Below are 24,435 nucleotides of genomic sequence, written 5' to 3'. Positions count from 1 at the left end.
CTACCTAAACCCTTGCACTACCAAAGACTCACGATGCACTTCCCCATTCTTACCTCGATCACCTCCCTCGCCACTTCCGTCATTACCAACCCGGTAGATCTCAAAGTCAGAGACAACTGGGCCAAGGTCGTCTCCTTCAGTAACAATCTTTGCAACTCAGACCAAAGCACCTTCGAGGTGACCGGCAGCGGTACGTACCGATGCATACCTATCACCAATAAGCCATCCATTTCACCAATAAGCGATCCATCAAAGTTCTTCAAAAGAGGTATATCTATTAATCGCTTCCAACTCAGAAGAAATCTAATCTCCTGCAGTAACTGTACAATAAAGACGTTCAGCGGGTCAAACTGCGGTAGCAGCCACTTTAATCTTCCCGATGGCGACCTTGACTGTCATTCCGTCTTGCATGCGTCTGTTGAGATGTCGTGTTGAAGTCTGGGGAAAGAACTTGCTCAGTGATGAGAGTTTGATATACACGGAATGTGAAGATAGTAGGGAGATATCTGAGGCTAAGGATATAAAAGAGAGGAAAAAGAAAAAAGAAGGGTGACCACCCCGAATCAAAATGCTGTCGTATGAAAATCTCAGGAGACTTCACTGATACTCTACCGATCAAGCACTTCGATTGGCGGTCCGTGGCATGTGAGGTACTGTTGGTCCCTATAGCACCTTCGTGCGTTGAGGATGAGTGAGCCCCCTTGCGGCCGCCTTCGACCTTTGCGGCCGACCTCTATGGTAAACCTTTCTGGCTAGCGCTGCGTGTGACTAACTACGATCCTGATCGTGTCATGCTGTTTGAATCTTAATCGTTCTTTGAAGTTGAGCACATACGATAAGTAGCGCTTATTTGGATATAGGTTATAACATGGCTAAGTATGGAGCGTATTCCTGACCTAATGATCTTACATTTGAGTGACTGCCAGAGAGCTGGTCTGCTGACCAGTCAACCTCTCTCACGACCATACCAGAGGAAGAGGATGAAACAGGAGGAACAAATGAATAAGATGGCGGGAAAAAAAATGACGGGCTCTTTGAAAAACTCCATAATATGCAGCGTATCTCTTCTTGTAATCATTCAATGCGGATCTCCGCTTGGAATACAAAGGTAATGTCAAGATTTCAAGATCAATCCTCCCAAGTCAGAGTTTTTTTTTGCACAACTTGTCTTTCGGTATTGTTATTCCCGTGGTAAAATGTTGAGCAAATTCAGTAGCCGTATTGAATCATTGCGCCTTAGGACTTTCTCGACGCCAAGATGACTTACGAAATTTCTAGACAGCTACGAACTGAAGTGCAGAGTTCGTATACTCATGTCTATCTACCTACGTAACATCCGAGGTACTCGCAGCGTTGTTTGATAGTGATTTGCTTGTAAGTCAAGGATTCGGCCTCTACTCAAGCTGCCGTATTCCGACTACGCAAAGCAACCCAGTTCTAATTGGTCAATCGTCCAACTGAGACTAACAAGCTGGGCGGAAAGAGGCACATTCGTCCCGTGCCAGCTAAGCTTTTTGGAGCATTAGCGCGGCAGGCTACATCCCCCAATCTCCCAGCTCTGGAACGTCCTTCCACTTTGTACACGAATAGCAGGGCCCAAAAAAAGTTGCACCTTCCACACACACACCTCAGCCGTCCACACTCACCCACCTTCGGAACCAAACAAGCAAGGAAGCTGCATGGCACTTTCCCCCTGTTGCGACTTGCGTGTCTGAGAATCGCCCATTCCAGGCAGTCTCTTCAGGCATTTCTTTCCTTCCAGCAAGAGAAACGCAATGCGGCTGAAGGAACGTACCCTCCCATTCGTCACACACGCGCGGCACAGGTGTCGCCTCACACAACCATGATCCCCAACTTAATCTCATCGACTCCCGCCTGCCCTGCGGCGCAGCAGCTTCCCTCTCCCTCCCTCACAATGCCGTCGTCGTATTCCACGAGCCTTACCTTCGCCGAGCTCGACTGCATTCCTCTCCTCCTTCCGCCTGCGATGCGCTGATTCACAGCTCTCTGAATCTGAAGATGATCGCTATCAATTCCCGTTTGCGAACGATACTCCCCCTCGCTGCTCTCTTCGCCCTAATTCTCGTTCTTGTTCGATTCCATGAAAGCATTATAAATCTCGATTCACTGTATAACCTCGCGAAGCACACGAAGACACCGCCGCCATCTTCGAGTGGCAAGGACAACAAGCAGTCGCTCTCCTCCGAGACCCCAGTATACAAGCCGGCACCGACCTACACCTCGCCCCCGGCAATCGATCCCTTCCCCCTCCTCGCCAAAACCGACTCGCCGCCCCCCTCGGTCCCTGCGCATAATGTCCCCCGCGACGACATACACAAAGACTACGGTCTCGACGCGCAACCGCCGCTCTTCATCGGCTTCACCCGCCAGTGGCCCATCCTTCTCCAATGCGTTGTTAGCTACATCACAGCAGGCTGGCCGCCCTCCAGCATCCATGTCCTCGAGAACACGGGTGTCCAGTTCGCCAACGCCCAGGGCCAGCTCTCCCTTCAGAACCAGTTCTACCTGAACCATACGACGCTCAAACGGCTAGGAGTCAACGTCATCCAAGCGCCCGCCCTGCTCTCGTTCTCGCAGATGCAGAACATGTTCCTGCACGAGGCGCACAAGAACAACTGGCCATACTACTTTTACTCTCACCAGGACGTTCTCGTCTTCTCCTTTGAGGACGGCAAGGACGACACTCACCGCCCAGGTGACCGAACATGGGAATTCTACGACGAGGAGGAGCAAAATGAGATCATGAACCCGCCCGCGGCAGGACAGCAGGGGTACCGCACAATATACGAGAACTGCCTGCGCGATCTCGATACCACGCTGAAGCGGAAAGAGAAGTGGGGGTTCCGCTGGTATCAATACGACCACCTAACACTGGTGAACCGCGCCGCGATGGACGCCATTGGCGGATGGGACTCGCTGATCCCGTACTACGCGACCGACTGCGACATGAACGCGCGCCTGGCCATGGATGGCTGGACGATGAAACACCGTCGGGCGGGTATCATCAATGATATCTCGACGCACCTCGAGGATCTTTCTGTCTTGTACCGGATTCCGGGGACGGTCCCGAAGATGGTTGACCCAAATCCTCCGCCCCCGCCTCCGCCCCCGCCGCCAGCCGAGAAGAAGGGCGACAAGCGAGACGACGACCCCGCGGCGACTACGAATACTACCGTTGTCAACGAGGCGGAGTACTTCCGCGCCGTGGTCCAGACGGGCCTGGAAATGACAAACTACAAGTACAGAGACAGCGACCACAACCGCAACTCGTGGCAAAAAAGCCAGCACGGCGGCGAGGGCGAACCGTATTACTACGACGCCGCTGGGTTCGCAGAGGCCTTTGAGGTGCTCGTCGCTGCCGGGCGCCGGGTCTTTGAGCTGAAGTGGGGGCGCGGCGGGTGCGATATCGCCGAGGGGTTCGGGTTGAAGATTACGGACCAGTGGCGCGTATTGCCTCCGGAGAAGAAGGATAGATGAGGATGGGGGTGGTTGAATGGGCATTTTTTTGCGCGAGTCACGGCGATGACGTCGTTTTTTTGGGGGATGCGATGTCACTCGTTGGTTTCATGGAGTCGATAATGACTCGTCACATACGGACCTGAATCAGTGTTCCCAAGAGCTGGGAAGGAAGTCTGGCGATACAATGTCAAGATATTGAAAGGCGTAATAGATTTAGACAAGCACCTGTGAAGCACCATTTCATCGGTTCTCAATAAGGCAAATGAAAGCAATCAGCATGTAATGATATCTTGATATTCAATGACCAAAGCCATCTATGCGGATAATTTGTGTAAACGCACTGCAAAGTCCCAGCTCCCGTGACCGGAGAGAGAAACTCTTCTGGCGTTTGATGCCATATGCTACTAATGAACTAGGTAAAAAAGGAAAATGAAAAAACCCAGAAAAAAAGGTTGGATGGAAACACAGATGAGAAGAATCGTACACACAGTCGGTGCTGCTCTCAAAATGCCCAATCCCTCCTTTGCCCCCAAAAGTACGCCAATATCCCCGTTCTATCTAGGTATCCCAGGGTTTTCGTTTCGGAAATCCAAGTAAAAAAAGATTTTCAATCAACACACACGCAACGGAGCTTAGCTACCCATCGGCTCCGGTTGGGTTTCAACTTTTTCTTCGGGCCAAAATGCTCTCGCTCTCACTCCTCTTCGTCTCCCTTACACACGTATCGTCAAAAAAACACAGAGGGAAATAGTAAGGCAAGAGGAACAGTCGTCCTTGATGACAAGGGGCCTGCTCTATGCCTCGGTAATATTCCTCGCCAGGGCACCACCAGCCTGGATCTCGTTGGGCGCAAACTTGATACCGCTAGCCGAGGCCGCGATCTGCGACTTGGGCGCGTACGCCGACGTGGCGGTGCCGCTGCGGAGGACCTCGTCGCGCGTGACGCCGAACTTCTCGGGGGACAGGCCCATGGAGCGGAGGAAGTGCACCGTCTCGGTCCACTCTTGGTCCTTGCGCTTGGCGTCCCAGCCGAGTTCCTCGGCCATGACGTCGATCACGCGCGGCAGGGCACGGAGCGCGGACTCAGCGTCGAGGAAAGCGAGGCGGGTGCGGCGGGAAATAAGGTCCGTTGCCGTGAGGGCGGCCTCGGCGCGGACGCCGTGGCGGATCTCACCCTCGACGAAGGGGAAGTTGGGGATGATGCGCTCGCGGTCGGCGGGGGTGGTCGCGACGGACCAGGCGCGGTCGCCGTAGTTGTGGGCAAGGTGGTGGGCGACGTCAGCGTCGAGGGCGAAGTGGGTGATGAGGTGGCCGGGGAGGTGCTTTGAGAAGCCGTGGGCGCCGACGAGGGGGATCTTGGTGGTGATGCAGGCGCCGGTCGTGGTGAAGGGTGCGAGGCCTGCGCCGGAGATGTCGGGGAGGGAGACAGGCTTGGGGGCGAGGTTGAAGGTCTTGATGGCTTCGTCGACGGCGTCTTCGGCCATTTGGCGGTAGGTTGTCCACTTGCCGCCGGCGCAGGTGAGGAGGCCGGAGGAGGAGACGGTGACGAGGTGGGAGCGGACGAGGGATTCGGTGTTCTTTGCGTTGGGGTCCTTGACCAGGGGGCGGATTCCTTGCATGAGATGTTAGTTTCTTGGTCCTGGCCTGAGAGCGATATCGGAGGGAGGAGGAGTGAATGAGAGGAAAACTTACCAGACCAGGCAGAGAGAACATCGGCACGAGAGAGAGCGGACTCGGGGGTAATCAGCTTGTTGACCTCCTTGAGAATGAACTTGATGTCGTCCTCGCGGGCAATGGGCTCGCGCTCGACGGGGGCAGCGTTATCCGTGGTTCCAGCCAGAGTGTATCCTTGCCAGGGGAGAACAAAAATGACACGACCGTCCGAGGTAGCAGCATCCAAAAGACCGATTCCGTTGGGGCAGATGTCGCCAGGCAGCATAATGTGCGCACCAGAGGCAGGGGCGACGATGGGCTTGCGGTCCGGGTTGTCCATGCACTCGATTGCGTCGGCAAAAGGGCCGGTAGCGTTGATGACGCCCTTTGCGCGGACGGTGAAGGGGGCGCTGCCGGGGTTCTTGACGTCGCGGACTTGGGCGCCCGTGATCTTGCCGGTGGAGGAGTTCTTTTCCAGAGAGGTGACTTCGACATGGTTGAGGACGGTGGCGCCGTAGAAGGCGGCGGTGAGGGCGAGAGAGACGTTCATGCGGGAGTCGTTGTGCTGGCCGTCATAGTAGACGAGGGCACCGACCATGTTATCCTTTCTGAGCTTGGGGAAGGCCTCCATGGCCTTCTTGGTGGAGACGTAGTAGGAGCTCTCGAGACCCTGGGAACCGGCGAGGAGATCGTAGGCCTTTGTGCCGGCCCAGAAGTAAGGAGTCTGCCACCACTTCTGGATGGGCAGGAGAATAGGCAGGGAAGAGGACAGGTGCGGGGCGACGTTGAGGAAGGTCTTGCGCTCGTGAAGGGCCTCCATGACGAGCTCGAGCTGGGAGTAGTCGAGGTTCCAGACGGCCTTTTCGAGGTAGCGGACACCGCCGTGAACGAGCTTGGTGCTCTTGGACGAGGTTCCAGCAGAGAAGTCGTCGCGCTCGACGAGGGCGACCTTGAGGCCGCGGGTGACGGCGTCGAGAGCGATGCCGGTTCCCGTGGCGCCGCCGCCGATGACAAGGAGGTCGTATTCTTGGGCATCGGAGTTGTGAGCGCGCAGGTCGGCCAGCTGTGAGGCGCGGTCCTTTGCCGCGGGGAATGAAGGCGGGACGATCTTGCCCTGGTCATCGCGCTTGAGCTCGACGAGGGCCTTGTCGAAGTTGTGAGCGCCGCGGCCACTGAGGAAGGTTGAGTAGGCGACGACACCACCAGTTGCCGCGGCGGCAGCGATGGCGACGGGCCTTCTCAGGCTTGAGAAACGAGACGCCATGCTGGCGGGTGTTTCTTGTGTGTGTGTGTGTTTTCTTGTGATCTCTTCACTCGGTGAGGTTTAGACCGAGTCCGAGAAGGACGGGACGATGACGGTGGAAGGCGCGTCTGGTATAGGTGACCAGTCCGGGCGTGTAGGGTGTGGGATGCCCTTTTGGTGAATGCTTTCCCTCAATGGTGATGTGTTAGGAGGGGGAGGGGTTCACAGGTTGATGATCCTGGGAAGAATCAGGAAGGTGAAGGTAGGGGAAAAGAAGTAAGAATAAGAGAGGTAGGAAGAGGAAGAAAAGGCTCAAGGGCTTAAGAGGGACCGAAGGGGTTGAGGATTGTCGATCGGTAGATGACCCAAGTGAGTGGGTAGATTCCGGGTGGCAGAAAAGCAGGAAGCTGTGCTTGTCCGGGCTGGGCCGCCTCACCCGCGAAGTATGGACTGTTATTCGTGGAATGACACCCCGAGCTCGAGAAGGAATGGTCCCGTTTGGCGCGAGCAAAAATCTTCCGTTGGACTGACTGGGCAGGGCGGAAGGGCAGGGGATGTGGGTATCAGAGATGGGAGAGAGGGCGACCTGATGTGAGGAAAATAAAAAAACAATAACGAAACTTGAGCCCGGCAGAAAGAGGCTAAAAGTAGATCGGGGGTGGAGGGGGGTACGAAGATACCTTGTGATGACGGAGATCGGGGGATGGATGGACGGACGGGGGGTCAGACGGAGAGAGACATGCAGCTTTGGCCGGTAGCGATGGATGGAACACACGGACAAAGCGATGAGGATGCCAGCTCAGACACAGCTCTTGCTTGGTGTTCGCAAGGTATCGCTCGCCATTGCCAATTGGACCTTGACCCCCACGTGGTCGCAGGCGCGTCTGCGGTATGGCAGCATGGCTCATCTTGAGACTTTTTTTGCTGATACCTTGTCTGTCCTGACCACCATGCCTGCGTTTGCTACCTTGTGCTACCTTACCTTAGCTATCCCACATCACTGCATGCTATCATCTATCGCAGCTTCATCAGCCATGTAGCTACACAGTAGGTACGTTGTGGTGAATGGTGGCAATGGCAGTGGTGAAGGGCAAACGGTCTCCGGAAGCAGCAGTAGCAATGCACTCGAGTCGGGGTCTGACATCATGGGTACCGAGCTCACTCCGAGCTAGCAATTAGCAAGCAGAAACAGCATCCCAACACTGGCTGAGTGACTGAGCAGAGTCAGGACATGCAGCGAACCGGAGTGAGTGAGAGACGGGAAAAGACCCGCTTCTCGTTCGTCATGTCGGTAACGGCCCAGGTTCCAGTATGGAGAAATGAATGGGGAAAAGGCACGCAAATCTGGAGGTGGGAAAGAGACGTCGGTGCCATCCCATCCGTATGCGTAGATGGATCCGTAATTGTATGGTGTTTCCAGTCAGAGCCTCAAATATGCCATCAGGGGTCTGTCTGCACCTCGGTGTTGACTGGCCGAGACGGTGACATGTTTTCGGCATTCTCTCGGTGCTGATGATACATGGAGCATTGTACCCCTGTCTCGGTGGTCTCGGTTGACATCGCCGACCACTGAAGAAGAATTGGAGAAGGTGCGGCCCAGGTTCCCAGAGAAAGGAAGGAAGTGTCCCGCTAAGAACTGGAAAGTGCAGGTGGGGTCACAGATTTGGAGACCTTCCGTCAGCTGGAGGGAAGGCTCCACTGGACCTTGAGGTTCGCCATGATCGGCGGAATCCTCCGGCCGAAAAGTACGTCCTCTTCCACTTTAGCCCCTGCTTCCAGCCCTGACCCTCTTTTCCCGTGCCACACGTGCCTTCTCCTCTTTTCGGTTTACCACCAACACCACCACCACCACCACCAGTCTCCACTTTAGCAGTGCCAGACGGCGACACTGCGGCCTCGACTCTCGCTCGTCCTCGGTGTTGCATTCCCGTCACTCACCACATCCACATCGCAGACCTGGACCACCACCACCGTCCAATACTACTGGGCAAGGACTCCATAGTCCAATCCAATCACGCTCACTGCAGAATCAGCAGCAAGGCACAGTCACTCGCCTGCTGGATCTCGAGACACGCATTGCAGATGCCCTGCGGATGCCTCACCCAGTCACCCAGTCACCCAGTAGTAACAATCACCACTGCCAAACGGCGACTACACGGCGACCACCAATCGGCCCGGCGAATGGCCCGCGACTGATGTCTCCTCGTCGACCCTCCCCAACGTCTCCATCAGTGTCCATCGTGGGATGTTTGCCCACACAGCGCCACGCCATACTGCCGCTAACTACCCTTATCCTTTGCAATCCTCACATGTCGGCCCTTATACAGGGGCCTGATTACTATGGATCTCGCCTCACTTCTCAACTTGAGGCCCGATTGTGAGGCTTGCCCAACAGCCCAAGGGCTCAAGGGGCATCAACCAGCCAAACAATTTCTTCCAGGGCGGATTTCTGCTTCATCTTAAGAACCAGATGCCGTCCTCTTCTGTCCATCCATAGTACTGCGGACCGTTTTTGGTTCCCGGCCACGACGGGCACGGGACGCTGCATCACACAGACGCCGTGCCATTTTGGTGACCGAATTATCGGGATTCACAGCCAACAAACGCCGTACAGTCGAACCTGTCTTCGTTCCCCCTTTTTTTTTAACCTACATATCATCGACTAGCCCACCCACCATGGCATCGCCTACACCCGACACGATATACTGCCACCACTCGCCAAGCTATCCAAGTCAGCAAAACCTGCCTCCAGTCTGCCGACTCTTCCCTCCAGACCCAGCAATTTCCGCAACTCTTTACCATCATCGATCACGCGCAAAACCCCTACGCAGTGCAGCGGCCGACGTCCGAGCTTGACTGACAAGTCACTCTACCTCTGCCATGTACCTCGACCTACTCTTGTATGGGTACTTGGGGAGTGTCCGGACACGAACCCCTCCTGGGATACGACTGCGGTAGGGACACCGTTGTCGCACCCGCACCGCACCCGCACGCCGCAGGGCACACGCCCGCCGTCCACTCCTCCGTGGCCGCTACCAAGTTTCTTCGCTGCACATCCCTCGGCCGTCACGGCCACGCCGCAGTGCCACGCCGAACATTCCGCGCCGCCCCCTGCAACTCGCGTGCGAAAAAGTGGGAGGAAGCAAGTTGAGGTGGCACACGGGTTGAATTGCTGCCAATCCACAACCACTTCGCAACTCGGCTCCCCTACCCACGCAAACGGTCACGATACAGTCAGTTTTCTTGCTGCGCTGCCAGATGATGCGATGGGCCAGCTTTGGTCCGCCAACCTGTCCAAGTGCTGCGTGTCAGGTCCCTGTCTACGACAGCCACACAACCCAGCTCGAAATAGTCCTTCGACCCCCGTTGACTTACACCCAAACGCAGGTCAACCCATCACCATGTCCTCGTTTGATGACCTTGATTTGCGCCTACATTTTGAAACTCGCAGGTTGCAGCTGCGCCCCACGGCACGTTCGCAGCCAGAGTACCGATCTTAGCACTACGACAAGTATCGCACCCAGAGTTCGTCGTCTCGCGCTACCGAACCCTCTAGCCAATCTGAGTAAGATGGACCAGGTCCCAGGGTGCAACTCGACAGCGACGTTTCCTGCACGTCCACTAGCTCTTGGCTGTTTCTACCCCGCGCTTCCAGACGAAGCACCAGCCAGACACAACCTTATCTCACGACGGGCAACGTTCGCCGGGCCACTGAAAAAGGGCCATCGATCGGAGACAGCTGTATTACGAGTCAGCTTCGCTCAGAGTTTGAAGCCATCGGCCTCTCATCGATGAAAGCACGATCTCCAAGTTACTATACGCAACGGGAACAATACGGGCCATCGTCAGACACACTTACACGCAACGTCCGTTGCGCACTGCTCCGCCTCGCATCGCAACCTTGCTACAGCTCTGCAAACGGGAAACTCATGCCGGCGATTGGACATTCGAGCCATCCAGACAAGACAGTCATCCGAGTTCCTCGCCATGCGGCCAATGCTTGACATCACTTCCCGTCGCCACCCCATCCAATCCGCGCCCTCTCCCGCCTTGACGTCGATGGTAGTTCAGGCGACAACAGACCACTCTCCTCAACTTTGCCCATCTTCAACTTAAGCTAAGCGCACAGTTCTTGCGAATCGCTAGTTGCCACAAGAAACTTGAACAACACACAATGGGCCATCCGAAGTCCTCATAATGCACCCTCTTGGTGGCTGAAAGAGGATTCCATGGCATTGGCGAGCTGGAAGCATGGGCAACGTGATACCTAAGCTTGCACAGTAGGTTGCTGACTACCATCCCTCTGCTGGTCTCCCGTCTCTTGGCCAGGAAGGTGAGCAACAGAGGTCAAGAGTCGGCTACAGACGGAGCGGGTGCAAGATGCCCATGGGGACCACCCATTTCCCCAAGCTGGGGTCGAGACGGAGCATGACCGGGGCTCCAGTCGGTCTTGATACTGCAATTGCTACCCGAGTCTACGAACTATTGGATTCCAGACATTCCAAAAGAGAATGTGCAACCGCGGACCCGGACTTTCGGGGTCGCTGTCAGGGTCAATCTCAACCTTTGAGGCCTCTGAGAGGTCAGAGGCGGGGCTACATTCACGATTCACCACACCAAAACCCCAGTCTCCCCAACAAGATGCAAGCCCACGCCATCATGGATTACATGCAAAGTGCGAGCATTTTGTTGGTCTGGATTCCTTTGGACTGGTGGTGGTTCAGCTTTGCTGCACTGGAGATTCGGAAGCGATTCCAGTTCCCAGCGGCGTGGGCAGGTCCCTTCCCGCTAGCCAAGTTGGCGGCGTTAGGCCCCCGTAATTTGGGCCCATGTCTCTGAGCAAAAACCCCCGACTTGACGGAAGAATTGTTCACCTGGCCCGCCCTCGGGGCAATCGTGCCAATCTTCCAGCGAAGGTGGCTTTTTTCTCGTTTCCAAGGGTCTCCTTCACGAACATACTAATTGCTGGCCATGGGCGCACATCGTAGTTGAGAAAGAGGATTGTCTTTGCCTCTTGATGGCACTCTTTTCTCTCGTGTATTGCGTAGTCACCAAGGGGAAACATTCTTTGAACTCTGAAAATGACTTTGTGATTTGAAGACAAGACACCGCTAATCCGACCCACCACGCCAATAACCAAGCAACATCACCAGCACCTCAGCACCCAACAGGACAACAGGCAAGGCAAAAAAACAAGAAACAGGAACGACGGAATACAGCTGCAAACAAGCTCATGATAAACGATTTTTTTCGCCCGTGTTCGCTTTTTTGGGGTGTTTGGACCGTAAGACAGACCCATCCTTTTTGTGTTTCTTTTTGTTTTTCCCCTTCTGTTTCCCCTCAACTTGAGAAACGCATACATGCGTTGGATCAAGTCGAGAGGTTGTCTCGTTGAAGGCAGGAGGGGACCTTCGAGTCGATCGCTCGCCCGTCTCAGTCTCTCCATCTCTCTCTCTTCTCTCGTTATCCGAAACCCGTGGTATCATTGTCTGCCAGTTTCTTTGCCTTTCTCACTCTCGCACACTCATAAGAGATCGTCGTGGAGGTCGTCGTCGTTCTCATGAAGATGGACCGAGCCCTCACGATAAGATCCCGGTGTCAATCTCATCATCACTCATCAAGATGAAAACAACATCTCTCTCTCACTTTCTCATCATCAAAAACGCACAAATCGGACACTACGTGAAGCGAGGACACTGTCTACACCTTCTCCAAGCGGTTCTTGTAGGTGTTGGACCAGACGTCCCTGCGCGGGCGGAAGAGTCGGGTGAGGCCAAAGTAGGGCGTGTTGATGGGGCTCTCGCCGGTGAAGATGAAGACGTCGTACAGAAAGCCGCCAAAGAGGGTGCCGAAGAAGGGGGCGACCATGGGGATCTATGGAGATGAAATGTTAGTCACGAGACTTCGGGTTAGGATGTGAGGTGAAGGATTCGCCACTCGGAAGGACGACGTCGAGGGCCACAAGACTAGCGCATACAGCGACGACGACGACGAAAAACCCCGAGCCCCATCAGAAGATAGGGGGGAGACCGAGGCAGGCAGGAAAGGAATTTTCTTGCTGCTTACCCAGAAATAGTATCCACCGGCGGACCACACTTCAGACCCGTATCCGAGAATGTACGAAACCAGGCGGGGACCAAAGTCACGAGCCAGGTTGATGGCGTAGCCAGTCTCCCAACCGAAGCAAGCACCGATGCCGAAAATGAGGAAGAAGAGGGCCAAGGGCATAAAGGGGCCCGCAGCTCCGTTGGTGGGATCGGCGAGGGCGAAAATGGAGAACATGAGAATGGTGGAGGCGACGATTTCCGAAAAGAACATGCCCGTCCGCGTCATGAAGGCGGCCGGGTACGTGCAAAAGATGCCGGCGGTCGAGTTGGCGCCGCCGACGGTGCGGATGCCCGGGCCGCCCTCAAAGGCGTCGATGGCACTGATGTAGTTTCCGTACACGATGAAGGCGCCGGCCATGGCGCCCAGGAGCTGGCCCATGAAGTAGACGGGGAACTTGCGCCACGGGTGGCCGCGGTACACGCAGTTGGCGAGTGTCACTGCCGGGTTGAGATGACCACCGGATTTCTTGCCCACGTAGACACCGAGCATGACTGCCAATCTATGAAGCAATGAGTTAGTTGATTCATTCTCTTCTCTTCTCTCGTTGCTGTGTTCGACTTCCGCCGAGACTCTCGTTTTATTCAAGATTGCGCAAGCCGAAAAAGCCACGCACTCGTGAAGTGAAGTCGGAACACTGGGGAGGATCGAAACTTACCCCCAACCCCAAGAGATACTCTGGTAATCACCCTTGGTGCTGTTGCTGAGAACGACCTGGGCAACGACACCGTCGCCAAAGAGGATCATAATCATGGTTCCAAAGAACTCGGAGAAACCCTCCTGGCAGTTCTCACGGATACGCGACCACCACAGCTGCTCCTCCTCATGGTGAGGAGGGAGCATGCTGCCAACGGCGTGCTCCTCGTGGGTCTCTTCGCCTCCCATGTCGTGTTTATAAGTTGGAATATGCTGCTTGCCGACGGACGACGACTCTGACACCGATTCCGCTGTATGGACAGTGATGACCATTAGAACCTCGATACGATAACGTTTACGATTTCTCTCGAAGGGACGAAGGGGCTCGAGGGTGGTGAAATGGATGGATGGATGAGGAGTGAGAAGGACTTTGAGAAGGAGAGGAGATGGAGAAGGAGAGAAGATAAGAAACGCGGGGACGGTGAGATGAAGATGAGATGAAGAGATGGACGAAGGTCTGGCCAAGGTATCATCCCACGTCCATCCCATGGGGAAGCAGCATCTTCTTATGGTCCCCACGGGCTCGTGGTGTTCCCACGGGGCTGGACACCGTTGCAACCAATCCACCGGGTTTGGCAATCATCCTTTGGGGAAAAGAGGAGAGAGGGATGGTTGGATGGACACATTGAGATGGGGCGGGGTGTTGATACTGGGGGAGTGAGGAGTGGGCAGTGGAAGTGGGAGGGGGTTTAGGTCTGGGGGGGCGTATACGGTATCGCCAAACGGAAATCATGGACGCTTACCCATCTTTGGTCACTTTGCAGATAAGTTGTATGCTTGATTTGACTCTTCTTCTTCTTTTTTTTCCTTCGGGCTCCCTTCAGCGGGTTAGGGGTGTTGCGAATGTGGATCTGTTGTACCGAGATCACTGATCAAGTAGACTGATTTTCTTCCGGGATCCCACGACGCTTAGGATCACCACGACCTGCGCGCGGCGGTGACTGATACGAGATTGGTTCGAAATCCTTGAAATGGCTTCCACAATTCCGGATATCTGGGATCACCGACAGTTCGGGTCCTTGGATGAACAGCCTCGGTGATACGAAAAGGAAATAAACGAAGAGCAAAAGTTCGACAACTGTTCCTAAACGGGATTCGTGCGTTACGGGTCTCGCGGAGAGATGGAGATTGACACGCGGGATGAGGATACCGAGGGGACTTGACGATGGACGACGCTATGGGATGGGTTGGTCAAGCGGAGGAGTGAGAAAAAATCGAACGATGTGGGCGGGTGAGATGAAAGTCGCTCAGTTTGTGCGTGTGTCCAGGTCGGTCAAGTGTGTGTATGTGAGAGGGAGAAAAAAAAGAGAGAGAGAAGGAAGATGGCACGAAGGTGGGACAAGGGGATATGATGCAGTTCGGTGGCTCACACCGAAGTTGAAGCGATTTGGCGGCCGAGATGGACGAGACGTTGTCGCCGGACGGCGGCCGAGGCTTTGATGAAGAGGAATTCTGGACCTATGCTGGCTTTGGTGTACTTGGGTGGTGCTTCTCACTCCCGTCTTTCGTCTTGGCCTTGTCCACCCCGCTCATTAAGGAGGGACCCCCTTCTCCGGGTTTGCGCCAAGGCAGATGTGGTGTGCGCGCCGAACGGATCAGGAAGAGGATGTACGGATACTATCTGCGGCTTCGTGGGTAAGGAGACAGGACGCACAAGGTTGCGCAATGTAGAGGTACGGAAACGACGAATCTACTCCACTCGCGCCACTAATAGGCTTCACTTCCCGGCAAGGAGAATGTGTGTGTGAGAGAAATGCGCGCCAGGGCCCAGGAGAAGGACTAATGCCCTTTGCAACCTCGCATGGGATGAAATATGTGGTTCCTCAGAGGTAAGCTTCTGGGGCAGGTTCCCACGTGTGGAGAGGGGCGACGGATGCCAATGGTGACTGTACGGAGTACAGATACTCTGTGAGAGAGGGCGGAGTTGTTGTACAAGTTGCTGTACGAGTGAAGAGGCGCGCGTGAGGTTGAAGGATGTGGGATTCAGTACGTAGCAAGAGGCACGAGGGTAAAAAAGAAGAGGGGACTTCTTTCTTTGGCCTGTTGCAAGGAGGCTGGAGTGATCGCGTGGTGGACTGGACGGGTGGACTTGAGGTAAGTTTTCGGTGCGTCTTCCGAACCAAGGACCCAGTTTGAATGAATCCTTCCTAATCGTCGTCAAAAGTATAGAGACGGGTGTGACGGGGAAAGCGAATAGAAAAAGTTGATTACGCGGGGCCAAGTCGTCGTATGCAGCAACTCAATTCTCTTGCTTGTTTCCAGTCAGTCAGCTTTTCCCCAAACTTTGTCCAGTTACAAACCAGAATCTGGGGGAGATCGGGGGTGAGACCTACGCTTGCTACAGTACGACTGACTACCTTGCAAAGGAAGAATGTACTGAAAGTCTCATGACCTGCCAGTGCCACAGCTTGTCGTCCTTGCTCCCTGGTTTGCCGATTGATTAAAGCCGAGTTTGAACTCTGACTGATCAGATCGGAAGATTGCCTCTTCCATGATGCATCCCTGAAGCCATCTGGGGCTCGGGCGATGGACGCCAAGGGTCCATTGAGAGGTGGTGGAGCCGCTCCATCGTCCACGGACCAAATCTGACAGTGACGAGCGCGGGCGAGCCACACCACACCAAAACTATGTAACCAGCCGCGGCAAAAACGTCATACACGAAGGGTACGCCTATCATCATTGGCGTGTGATGGTGCGCGCGGCGTTCCGTGGTGTCGACCGAAGGCAGAGAAGAGACGGACTACTTCCCGTTGAAACCCATTTGCGGCTCATTTTTTTTTCTCCCCTGTCTCTCATTATCTCTCGTTCATCGCCGGCCAAGGTTCAAGCGTTTCTTCCAATGACGTTAGCCGTCCACAACCAAATGTGGAAAAAGGCGACAAGCAAGAGAGAAAAAACTCTACACGGCGAGCCGGCGAGCCGAGGCCACCATGAGCCCTCTTCTCTCCTCGGTAGCACTGACAGACCGCAGATGTCTTTCCGTTGGTCCCATCTCTGCCATTCCTCCAGCCTCTAGGCAAACCAATTCCGTCCAAAAGCTCCAGCTGGTCCCAAGCAAGCCGGGCCCGGCGTTGTTCTTGGTCTGCTTCGTAACGGGACTTTCGCCTCTTTCCCCGCAGTTGGTTACTCGAAATTGGACAAATGAGATGAAAGGTGGGAGGGCGGGTGCAACGTAGTGGAGGGGAACCAGGTCAGCGATGTGAACAATGGTTTGTCGGTCTTGTCCCGTTTCTGACAAGACGATGAGCGCGATGGTCGGGCAGGGGGTGTCAATGGTGTTCTTTTCGAAACGCATGCAGGCCGGCAAATGATTTGGAGCCATTGCCTATGGGTTCATGGCCCATGGGGGAAGAGGTTTCTGCCATTGCTGGATAGGCAATCCCTAGCCATTCGGCATGGCCCAGAAAGAGAAGACTCTCTTGACTCTTTGGACCACGTATCCGCAAGAGTCCAGACTCTTGATCGGAATGACTGGCAGATTAGTCTGTTGGTTCGTTCGTTCGTTCGGCCACTGCTTCTAGCGTTGGCGTTGGAATCTCGTCGCAATTGTCGCCTGTGGTTGGTCGGTCGCCCGCGGCGCCGAATGCCATTTGCCGCTGAATATGGCCCTTGAAGACAACGAACATGGACATGCCCTGGTGCCCTCGTTGGAATGGGGTCGCAAAGATCCCCCCGGCCCGGCGTCTTTGCCTTTTCCATGCTGAAAATGTGTCACCTGTTCGTGTGCGCAAAATAGCATCAGCAGCAACTAGCAGCAGAACCAGTAGCAAACGCCAAAGGAGAAAAAAGACCCAGCCAGCAAACCAGAGGCGCAGGCACCGCACGCGGGCGCGGAGGTGGCCGCTGCATCCTCCTCCCGTCCCAGCTCTAGCCCATGTAGGCAAGGCCACCAGCCCATCTACTTTTCTGCTCGACCAGTGACCTGCATGCCTGCCAAGGTGCTTGGTCTAGTTCGTAGAGAAACTCGACGACTCAAGGTAGCTTGCCGTCTTTGCTCGTAGTCGACCCCGCTTTCTGGGGCGAGCCTCGGGCCACCGGTGCTTCATAAAGAGATAAAAGCCCGGCATACGGCCGGACCCACCGATGCCTCCGTGGGAGCTCGCCGACGCAGACCGAAACTGCTGCTGTTGCAGTGCGACCTGGAATGACATCAGCCCCATCACGAGGTGATCCGGCCCCCGTCCTCCTCCACTTTTGCTCGCTGCTCACGGCCGACGTTGCTTGCCAATGTCGAACAATGACCGAAGTAACTCGGGGCATCCACCCCGAAACATTGCTTCCCCAAATTTCTCGCATGCTTACTCCCGAGTCCGTACGCATACCTATCAAGTTACCAACAACTTACCAAACGACCTAAATGGCTAGTATGCCAGTCAGCTGTCAAGGTAGTAGTCAGTCTACTATGGATACCCGTGTAGACCAACAAGTACCTACACGCCCATGGTATCTATACGTATAGCCTCGTTCGATACCGAAGCAGTGGTACGCAGACAGATAGACTGACAGACCGACCGGTTGCTTGCATCTCTCGTTCCGGCTTCTCGCGTGGAAGGATTCGCCGGCCTGTCAGATTCTTTAGACTGCTTCCAACGCAACCCCGTTCGATCCGTTCGCATTTCCCCAGTGGGGATTGGTCTTGGATCCGGGGACCCCCCCTTTGACAGTCCAGCGGTTTTTTTTTTTTCTCTTGACCCAAGCCCAGCTCCTTGGTGCTCATCTCGTGACATCTCCACACGATCTGGGGATGGGGTAAGAGAGATGCATGGAAATGAGGGGTAGCTCTCGAAGAAAGCTGTTTGTTCCCCATGGAGGGAGCTAACCCGACACGCCGCGTGCCCTTTTGCGTTGCGCTTCCGAGAACTGGAGCTGGCTGCTGGCTGCTGGCTGCTGAAGAGCTGAGAGTTTCCCACATGCGCGGCACCTACAAATATTTTTGTCAGCCCGTGAAACTTTAGGCTTTTGTCGTGTGTCTCTCTCACTCCCTTCTCCTCATCCCGTCCAGCAAGATACCCAAAATCGTCCGTCCCTTTCTCTTCTCTGCCGCTGCCGCGCCACGCCGTTGCCGTCTTTGAATGCTATCGTCTCTTCTCCCCAGTCGATTTAAACAAACTTCAGACAAAATGTCTCCCACTTCCGTAAACGGGGGTGCTGGCTCCAAGATCTCCTTTGTTGGTGCCATTGACCAGGGCACCACGAGCACCCGCTTCCTCATCTTCAACCCCCACGGTGAGGTCGTTGCTACTCACCAGCTCGAGTTCAAGCAGATCTACCCTAACCCAGGGTAAGTCGTTCTTCCTATGCGACCACCACCGGCGCATGAAAAGTATTGCGCAGAGTGAGAAATTAATCCCATTGCGACAGCTGGCACGAGCATGACCCCGAGGAGCTCGTTGCTTCCGTCGAGACGTGCATTGACGGCGCCGTCCAGGCGTTCGAGACTCAGGGCCACTCCCGCGAGCAGATCAAGGCTGTCGGCATCACCAACCAGAGAGAGACCACCGTCCTTTGGGATACGACCACCGGCAAGGCTCTGTACAATGCCATCGTCTGGACCGACACCCGCACCAAGGATCTCGTTCGCCGTCTGAAGCAGCGTCTCGGCGCAAGCGAGCTTACCCAGCGATGCGGTCTTCCCCTCTCCACATATCCCTCCGTCGGCAAGCTCCTTTGGCTTCTGGAGAACAGCCCTGAGGTCAAGGATGCTTACGAGCGTGGTGTTCTGGCCTTTGGTACCATTGACACCTGGTTGGTCTACAAGCTGAACGGCGGTACTGCCCGCGACGTTTACGTCTCGGATCCCTCCAACGCCTCCCGTACCATGTTCATGAACATTCACACTCTGAAATATGACGAGGACCTCATTGATTGGTTCAGAATCGACCCCAAGAAGGTCAAGCTGGCAAAGATTGTCCGTTCTTCCGACCCCGAGGCGTATGGTACGCTCCACAACACCGTTCTTAGCGGTACCAAGATCACCGGTTGCTTGGGTGATCAGTCCGCTGCTCTGGTCGGTCAGAAGGGCTTCACGGCTGGTCTCGCAAAGAACACATATGGCACGGGTTGCTTCTTGCTCTACAATATCGGGCCCAAGCCCGTCATCTCATCCCACGGTCTCTTGACCACTGTCGCTTTCGACTTCGGCCCTGGCAAGACCATGTACGCTCTCGAGGGTTCCATTGCTGTTGCTGGATCCAGTGTCAAGTTCCTGGTCGACAACTTTGGCTTCATGGAGTCTTCCTCCAAGCTCAGCGCACTCGCCGAGACGGTTGAGGACAACGGTGGTTGCACCTTCGTCACTGCCTTCAGTGGACTCTTTGCGCCTTACTGGATCGATGATGCCCGTGGTACCATCTTCGGTATCACCGCCTACACCCAGCGTGGCCACATCGCCCGCGCCACCCTTGAGGCCACCTGCTTCCAGACCAAAGCCATTTTGGACTCCATGGAGAAGGACAGCGGTGCAGCCCTGACTGAGCTCGCCGTTGACGGTGGCATGTGCAACTCCGATCTCGTCATGCAGGTAAGAATAGAACCCCCGGACCTTTTCCGAGCCTCGGGCGGAGAAATCAAGCTGACCCATGTACTCCGTAATAGACCCAGTCCGACATCATTGGCATCCCTGTCAACCGCCCAGGCATGCGCGAGACCACTGCCCTCGGCGCGGCCATCGCGGCAGGCTTCGCTGCAGGAGTCTGGAAGAGCTTTGACGAATTGAAGGACGTCAACCTTGAGGGCCGCACCATCTTCAAGCCCCAGATCTCCGAAGAAGATGCCTCTGAGCGCTTCGGCCGCTGGGAGAAGGCTGTCCAGATGAGCAAGGGCTGGTCGAGCTGAGCGGGTTTTGCTTGGGAGTTCTTCACGTGATAATGTCTTCTTTTTTTTTCGTTTCGATATACCACAGTCTGTTGTTTGGGAGGTCCATTCACAATGGGCGCACGCACATGCGATCCGGCGCCGTTTGGAGAGAAAAATCCAATCTGTATCATAGGTAGCACGGCATTATGACGCATTTTGCCTCTGTCGGAAACTCGATTTTGTGCGCCAGAAGCTGGTTCGTTTGCCCTGTTCACCGATGCAAGTCTTTGTAAGAGCGCCAAGTCGACGACTCCAGGGAAAGCCGCGGTTGCATTGCTGTCTCGACCCGTCCCCACGTGCGCATGTTCCTTGTAAAATCCGGATGATCGGAGTGTAAATCGTCGTCCATGACCCCGTTCAAACTGAGTCGTGAAGCAGGCAGGAGCGGAATGCAGTGACTTCATCGCGATCCTCAGCCTGCTGCGCGGCCTTGTTCCGGGGGGGTATTGGCAAAAAGGACCCTCCTCTTGTTATGGGCGTTGTTAGTTGTAGGCTTGTAGCCTACCTGTCAGCCACCCGGTGACTACTGCTTCTGGGGCCTGTGGAAGAAGACATCGTCGAAGCCACTGCCGTTTACCCCCACCTTTGACGGTTGCATCGCCCCATGGATGATCCTCGCGGTAGCAGGCTTGACAGGGGAACCATAAGGAGCGGGGGAGAGAGAGTTCGGAGTGGCCGGGGTGCGGCGCTGTTTGCCGTATGGAAGGGGGGTTTTCGGCAGCAAACTTGGAGAAGAAAATTGAGGGGAACTGTCTAACAGAGGCAGCGCGGTTCCTGCATGTCTTGCGGTAGTCTGTATTAGCACCGTTGTTCCGTCGTAGTGACCAGCGTGTCAGTGTCATGCCTGGTGGCTTCGGAGATGGCTCTGGTTATCGTAATCGCCCCCAAGGGTTCATCATTGGGCGCAACGATCTCCCCTCATCCGTTCCGTCCATCCCATGCCACGGGCGGATGCTGTGTGTAACGAGTTTCCGGGAAAACGAGCATGCCGGGCGCAAGTGGTTGGTTGGTTGGTGCGCATTGGCGGCACGGAGGAGTCTTCATTTCTGGTACTGTACACGGTTCCGTCGTCTTCCGCAGTCTTTGTATGTAATACGTACACTCTTTCTGTCACGGTATTAGTTGGCAGCGCAGACAGACAGGACGGTCAGACCGCGTAAAGTAAGGGACAGTGACAGATTTGCGCAAGAGATCCAACTCTTATTGTGGACGAGAGTGGGCCGACGACTGGATCTCTCTTTTTTTTCTGCCCTCCGTGCCAGCCATCTCTTCAAATGGCTTGTCGGGAGAGAACACCGAAGGACCCCGTCCCCCTCTCACACTTGGTCAGACTCAGACACTCGAGCGCTTGCTGACAAAGTCCCTCATCGCGGCCTTGGCTTCCCGAGTCTTTTCCACCTAGTCGACTAGTCAGTCCTTTTTGCCTCTCGCTGAAGACTCGGTGCTTGTCTTCCATCTCTCTCCACTTGTCCCTTCGACTTGCAGACTGCACTCTGCGGGTTCGAGCAAAACACAAACTGGGTGGACTGACTGACACTGCAGCGCCTGCAGAGCTGACACCAGCACTGTTCGGTACACACACAGACGGTACAGAGACTCTCTCCTGGATTCGGCTGCCCACGTTTCGCCCATCGACCCGGCCAACCAACGCGGACAAGGCCGGATATGCCCCATGCGCCCCAAGGTGCTGCGGTGCAATCCTTCACTCCCTCCAGCATCCCGGCCGGCTGAGGCAATTCGCTAGCCTGCCTTTTACTGCTTGCTGCACGCCCGCTCATGAGTGAAATGACCACTTCCTGACATCAAATTCGGCCAGGCTCCTCACGGCTCCATCCAAAAAGGGTCCTGATAAGAGCAACACCTTCGCAGCCCATCAAAGTAAAAACGGGAAATGTGGAGTTCCCACGACCATGGGACAGATATGCTAGACACGAATGCACGTCCGCAACAAATGGCCGAGGAGGAAGCGAACTCGGTGTTCAGCCACGACGAGGGCTCAAGTGGTGAAGACACGACAAACAATGGCTCGGCCGGTGCACCGAGGAAGCGTAAGAGGGAGAAGCACCAAAAGACATCGTATGTTGTGCGCTTCTGATTGTGTGGCCCCCCAAATGAGATGCATGGCCATCGACTGACGCGAATCCAGATGCGAACTATGCAAGGCGAGGAAGGTCAAGTGCGATCGTGCAGAGCCCGCATGTTCTTGGTGTGCCCGTCACAACCGAACATGCGTCTATCTAGAAAGGCAGAAGCCGGGTAGCCGTATCGGTTTCAGTCTCGAACTTGAAGCCAAGGTTAACAGGCTCGATGCTCTCTTGCAGGCTCTTGGTCGTCGTGTAGAAGATCACATCGCCCATGATCACGTCGCCACATCACAGGCTCATTCGCCATCCATCAGCAATCAGGCGCCATCACAAATCGAGGGATTCCGTCCTGATGGAAATGCGAATGGCGTCAGTCCGGCTCCGGGCCTTCCAAGAGGGCCACCAACCACGAATGGGAGAACACCAGCCTTCTCGAGCCCTTTCTGGCAGGGCGGTGACGCCCAAGAGACGTTACAGAATGGTGACCGGACTTCAGTTCAGGCTCTCTTGAACCTATCCGCAGGCGAGTCTTTCAGCCAAGCAGGCGCATCGCCGAGCGTCAACGGGCCTCGAAAAGATGCACACTCAGTCCCGACTGTCTCTGAGTTCCCGCCTCACGACATGCTGTACACGCTTGTCGACCTATACTTCAAACACTGCAACACGTGGTGTCCGATCTTGGACCGCAAAACGACCTTCGGTGCCTTTTTTGGTTCGACGTCCCTCAACGAAGCCGATCGTGTGTTGTTACATGCTATAGTAGCAACGACACTAAGGTTCATGAAAGACCCGCGGCTGTCGCCCGACATGCGGTCACACTACCATGCAGTGTCGAAACATAGGGTGCAGATATATGCGATGGAGAACGTGAGCATTGCCGCGTTGAGGGCTTTGGTGATACTCTGCCTGGACGAGTTGGGAACCTCAAATGGGCCGCGCGGTTGGAACATGCTCGCGTTGCTCTCGCAGAATGTGAGACAACTGGAACTCTGTGAAGAGAGCAGCGTATATCTCACGGCCGAGGCAGAGGAGACGCCGCACACGGGCTCGATCCGTCGGGTGGCGATGGGCCGACCAGAATCTTGGATTGAAGATGAGGGCCGTCGACGGCTTTGCTGGATGGTTTATCTCCTTGATCGATACGCGACGATAGCGACAACGACGTTCGACTTCATGCTCGACGACAAAAAGATGAAGCGCGGTTTGCCGTGTTCATACGACCTCTTTTCGAGAAACGTTCCCGTTGAGACGAAGTCATGGAGTCCGTCATCCGACCAAACCGGCAGCCCGACCATCAATAAACCCGAAAACCTCGGCAGTTTCTCGTACCACTGCGAGATCCTGCGTATACTGAGCAAGGTCCACGACTTTCTCAAAACACCCATCGACGTAACATCGTCGTCGGAAATGGCGGTTTGGCGGAACACATATAGATCGCTGGACGGTGCGCTCGACAGCTGGTTGCAGAGCTTGCCCAGCGAGTACAGCAGAATTTCGGCTCTGTGCCACTCAGATCCCGCGAGCCGCGTCGCCAACTGGTTCATGCTGCATAGCGCATATGTCACGTCTGTGGTGCGTCTTCATTCCTCGGCTGCGTACCCCACTGTGAGATCTCACATCTTCGTCCCATCGCACTATGCCATGCAGAGGTGCTTGTCTGCCGTGCAAAGTCTCGGCGATATTGCGCAGGACGTCTTTGAGGCCAACGGCCTGGATCTCTTGGGGCCGCCATTCGCCTTTTCGTTATGGGTAGCCGCTAGGTTGCTGCTTATCCACGCTGCGACTGTTGGGTGTCCCGTTGATCCCAAGATTGACTTTTTCATCGAAACGCTTCGCCATGTTGGACAGTACTGGGAGGTCGCAAACAATTACGCCAAAATTCTTGCTCGGGTGGTACAGCGAGGGCGACAGGGCGACATGAGCTTTACCGCGATGAGGAAGTGAGTAATCCCATATGATGTCTTACCGCCCCCGGACCGTACTAACAGCAATGCCTCAGGAGTGCCCACGATCTGGTAACCTTGACATCCTCCACACGACGCTCTGGCATGGAGCCGACATCGACTCAAGTGACTTCGTTGAGCGAACTTGACAACATTGACGTTTTCGACTTTTTCAATTATCCCAAGATGTCTGAGCCGAGCTCACGGGCGACCAATGGTCAGACGAATTTACTACAGCCACAAGTGATGAGCGGGTTAGGCGGCGATTCCATGAGGACGACCGGGGTACCAGATCCAGAGTCGGATTGGCTGGGCTTCAGCACTCCCTTTAACTGAGGCTGGGGCTGAGGTCGACGCTGCGGGTTGCTTTTCCCTG

The 24,435-nt window shown here is 55.2% G+C and overlaps 9 protein-coding genes across 9 annotated transcripts; 5 read left to right on the top strand and 4 right to left on the bottom strand.

Moving 5' to 3' along the window:
* Positions 1-33: 33 nt before the first annotated feature.
* CABS01_03848 (uncharacterized protein) lies at positions 34-3,498 on the top strand (the record flags this gene model as incomplete). The annotated part of the gene is made up of 2 exons (XM_060537220.1): positions 34-190; positions 1,826-3,498. 2 exons carry the CDS (start codon positions 34-36, stop codon positions 3,496-3,498), a joined length of 1,830 nt encoding a protein of 609 aa, XP_060391478.1.
* A 776-nt stretch (positions 3,499-4,274) lies between these two features.
* CABS01_03847 (FAD dependent oxidoreductase) lies at positions 4,275-6,397 on the bottom strand (the record flags this gene model as incomplete). Its single annotated transcript, XM_060537219.1, has 2 exons — positions 4,275-5,092; positions 5,173-6,397. The coding sequence occupies 2 exons, from the start codon at positions 6,395-6,397 to the stop codon at positions 4,275-4,277; spliced, it is 2,043 nt and encodes a 680-aa protein (XP_060391477.1).
* A 2,881-nt stretch (positions 6,398-9,278) lies between these two features.
* CABS01_03846 (uncharacterized protein) lies at positions 9,279-9,527 on the top strand (the record flags this gene model as incomplete). Its single annotated transcript, XM_060537218.1, has 1 exon — positions 9,279-9,527. The coding sequence occupies one exon, from the start codon at positions 9,279-9,281 to the stop codon at positions 9,525-9,527; it is 249 nt and encodes an 82-aa protein (XP_060391476.1).
* Positions 9,528-10,363: 836 nt separating this feature from the next.
* On the top strand, positions 10,364-11,215 carry CABS01_03845 (uncharacterized protein; the record flags this gene model as incomplete). Its single annotated transcript, XM_060537217.1, has 2 exons — positions 10,364-10,438; positions 10,661-11,215. 2 exons carry the CDS (start codon positions 10,364-10,366, stop codon positions 11,213-11,215), a joined length of 630 nt encoding a protein of 209 aa, XP_060391475.1.
* An 861-nt stretch (positions 11,216-12,076) lies between these two features.
* CABS01_03844 (MIP family channel protein) lies at positions 12,077-13,450 on the bottom strand (the record flags this gene model as incomplete). Its single annotated transcript, XM_060537216.1, has 3 exons — positions 12,077-12,250; positions 12,443-12,983; positions 13,140-13,450. 3 exons carry the CDS (start codon positions 13,448-13,450, stop codon positions 12,077-12,079), a joined length of 1,026 nt encoding a protein of 341 aa, XP_060391474.1.
* Positions 13,451-16,076: 2,626 nt separating this feature from the next.
* Positions 16,077-16,472, bottom strand: CABS01_03843 (uncharacterized protein; the record flags this gene model as incomplete). The annotated part of the gene is made up of 1 exon (XM_060537215.1): positions 16,077-16,472. One exon carries the CDS (start codon positions 16,470-16,472, stop codon positions 16,077-16,079), a length of 396 nt encoding a protein of 131 aa, XP_060391473.1.
* A 1,825-nt stretch (positions 16,473-18,297) lies between these two features.
* CABS01_03842 (glycerol kinase) lies at positions 18,298-20,011 on the top strand (the record flags this gene model as incomplete). Its single annotated transcript, XM_060537214.1, has 3 exons — positions 18,298-18,458; positions 18,539-19,697; positions 19,772-20,011. 3 exons carry the CDS (start codon positions 18,298-18,300, stop codon positions 20,009-20,011), a joined length of 1,560 nt encoding a protein of 519 aa, XP_060391472.1.
* A 503-nt stretch (positions 20,012-20,514) lies between these two features.
* Positions 20,515-20,874, bottom strand: CABS01_03841 (uncharacterized protein; the record flags this gene model as incomplete). The annotated part of the gene is made up of 1 exon (XM_060537213.1): positions 20,515-20,874. The coding sequence occupies one exon, from the start codon at positions 20,872-20,874 to the stop codon at positions 20,515-20,517; it is 360 nt and encodes a 119-aa protein (XP_060391471.1).
* Positions 20,875-21,923: 1,049 nt separating this feature from the next.
* Positions 21,924-24,395, top strand: CABS01_03840 (uncharacterized protein; the record flags this gene model as incomplete). The annotated part of the gene is made up of 3 exons (XM_060537212.1): positions 21,924-22,108; positions 22,179-24,056; positions 24,116-24,395. 3 exons carry the CDS (start codon positions 21,924-21,926, stop codon positions 24,393-24,395), a joined length of 2,343 nt encoding a protein of 780 aa, XP_060391470.1.
* Positions 24,396-24,435: the final 40 nt, after the last annotated feature.

The sequence above is a fragment of the Colletotrichum abscissum genome, assembly GCF_030869225.1.
Source record: "Colletotrichum abscissum strain IMI 504890 chromosome Unknown Scaffold_7.1, whole genome shotgun sequence".
NCBI classification, from domain to species: domain Eukaryota; kingdom Fungi; phylum Ascomycota; class Sordariomycetes; order Glomerellales; family Glomerellaceae; genus Colletotrichum; species Colletotrichum abscissum.
Note: the sequence above shows the minus strand (reverse complement) of the source record. Positions and strands in the feature narration are given on the sequence as shown.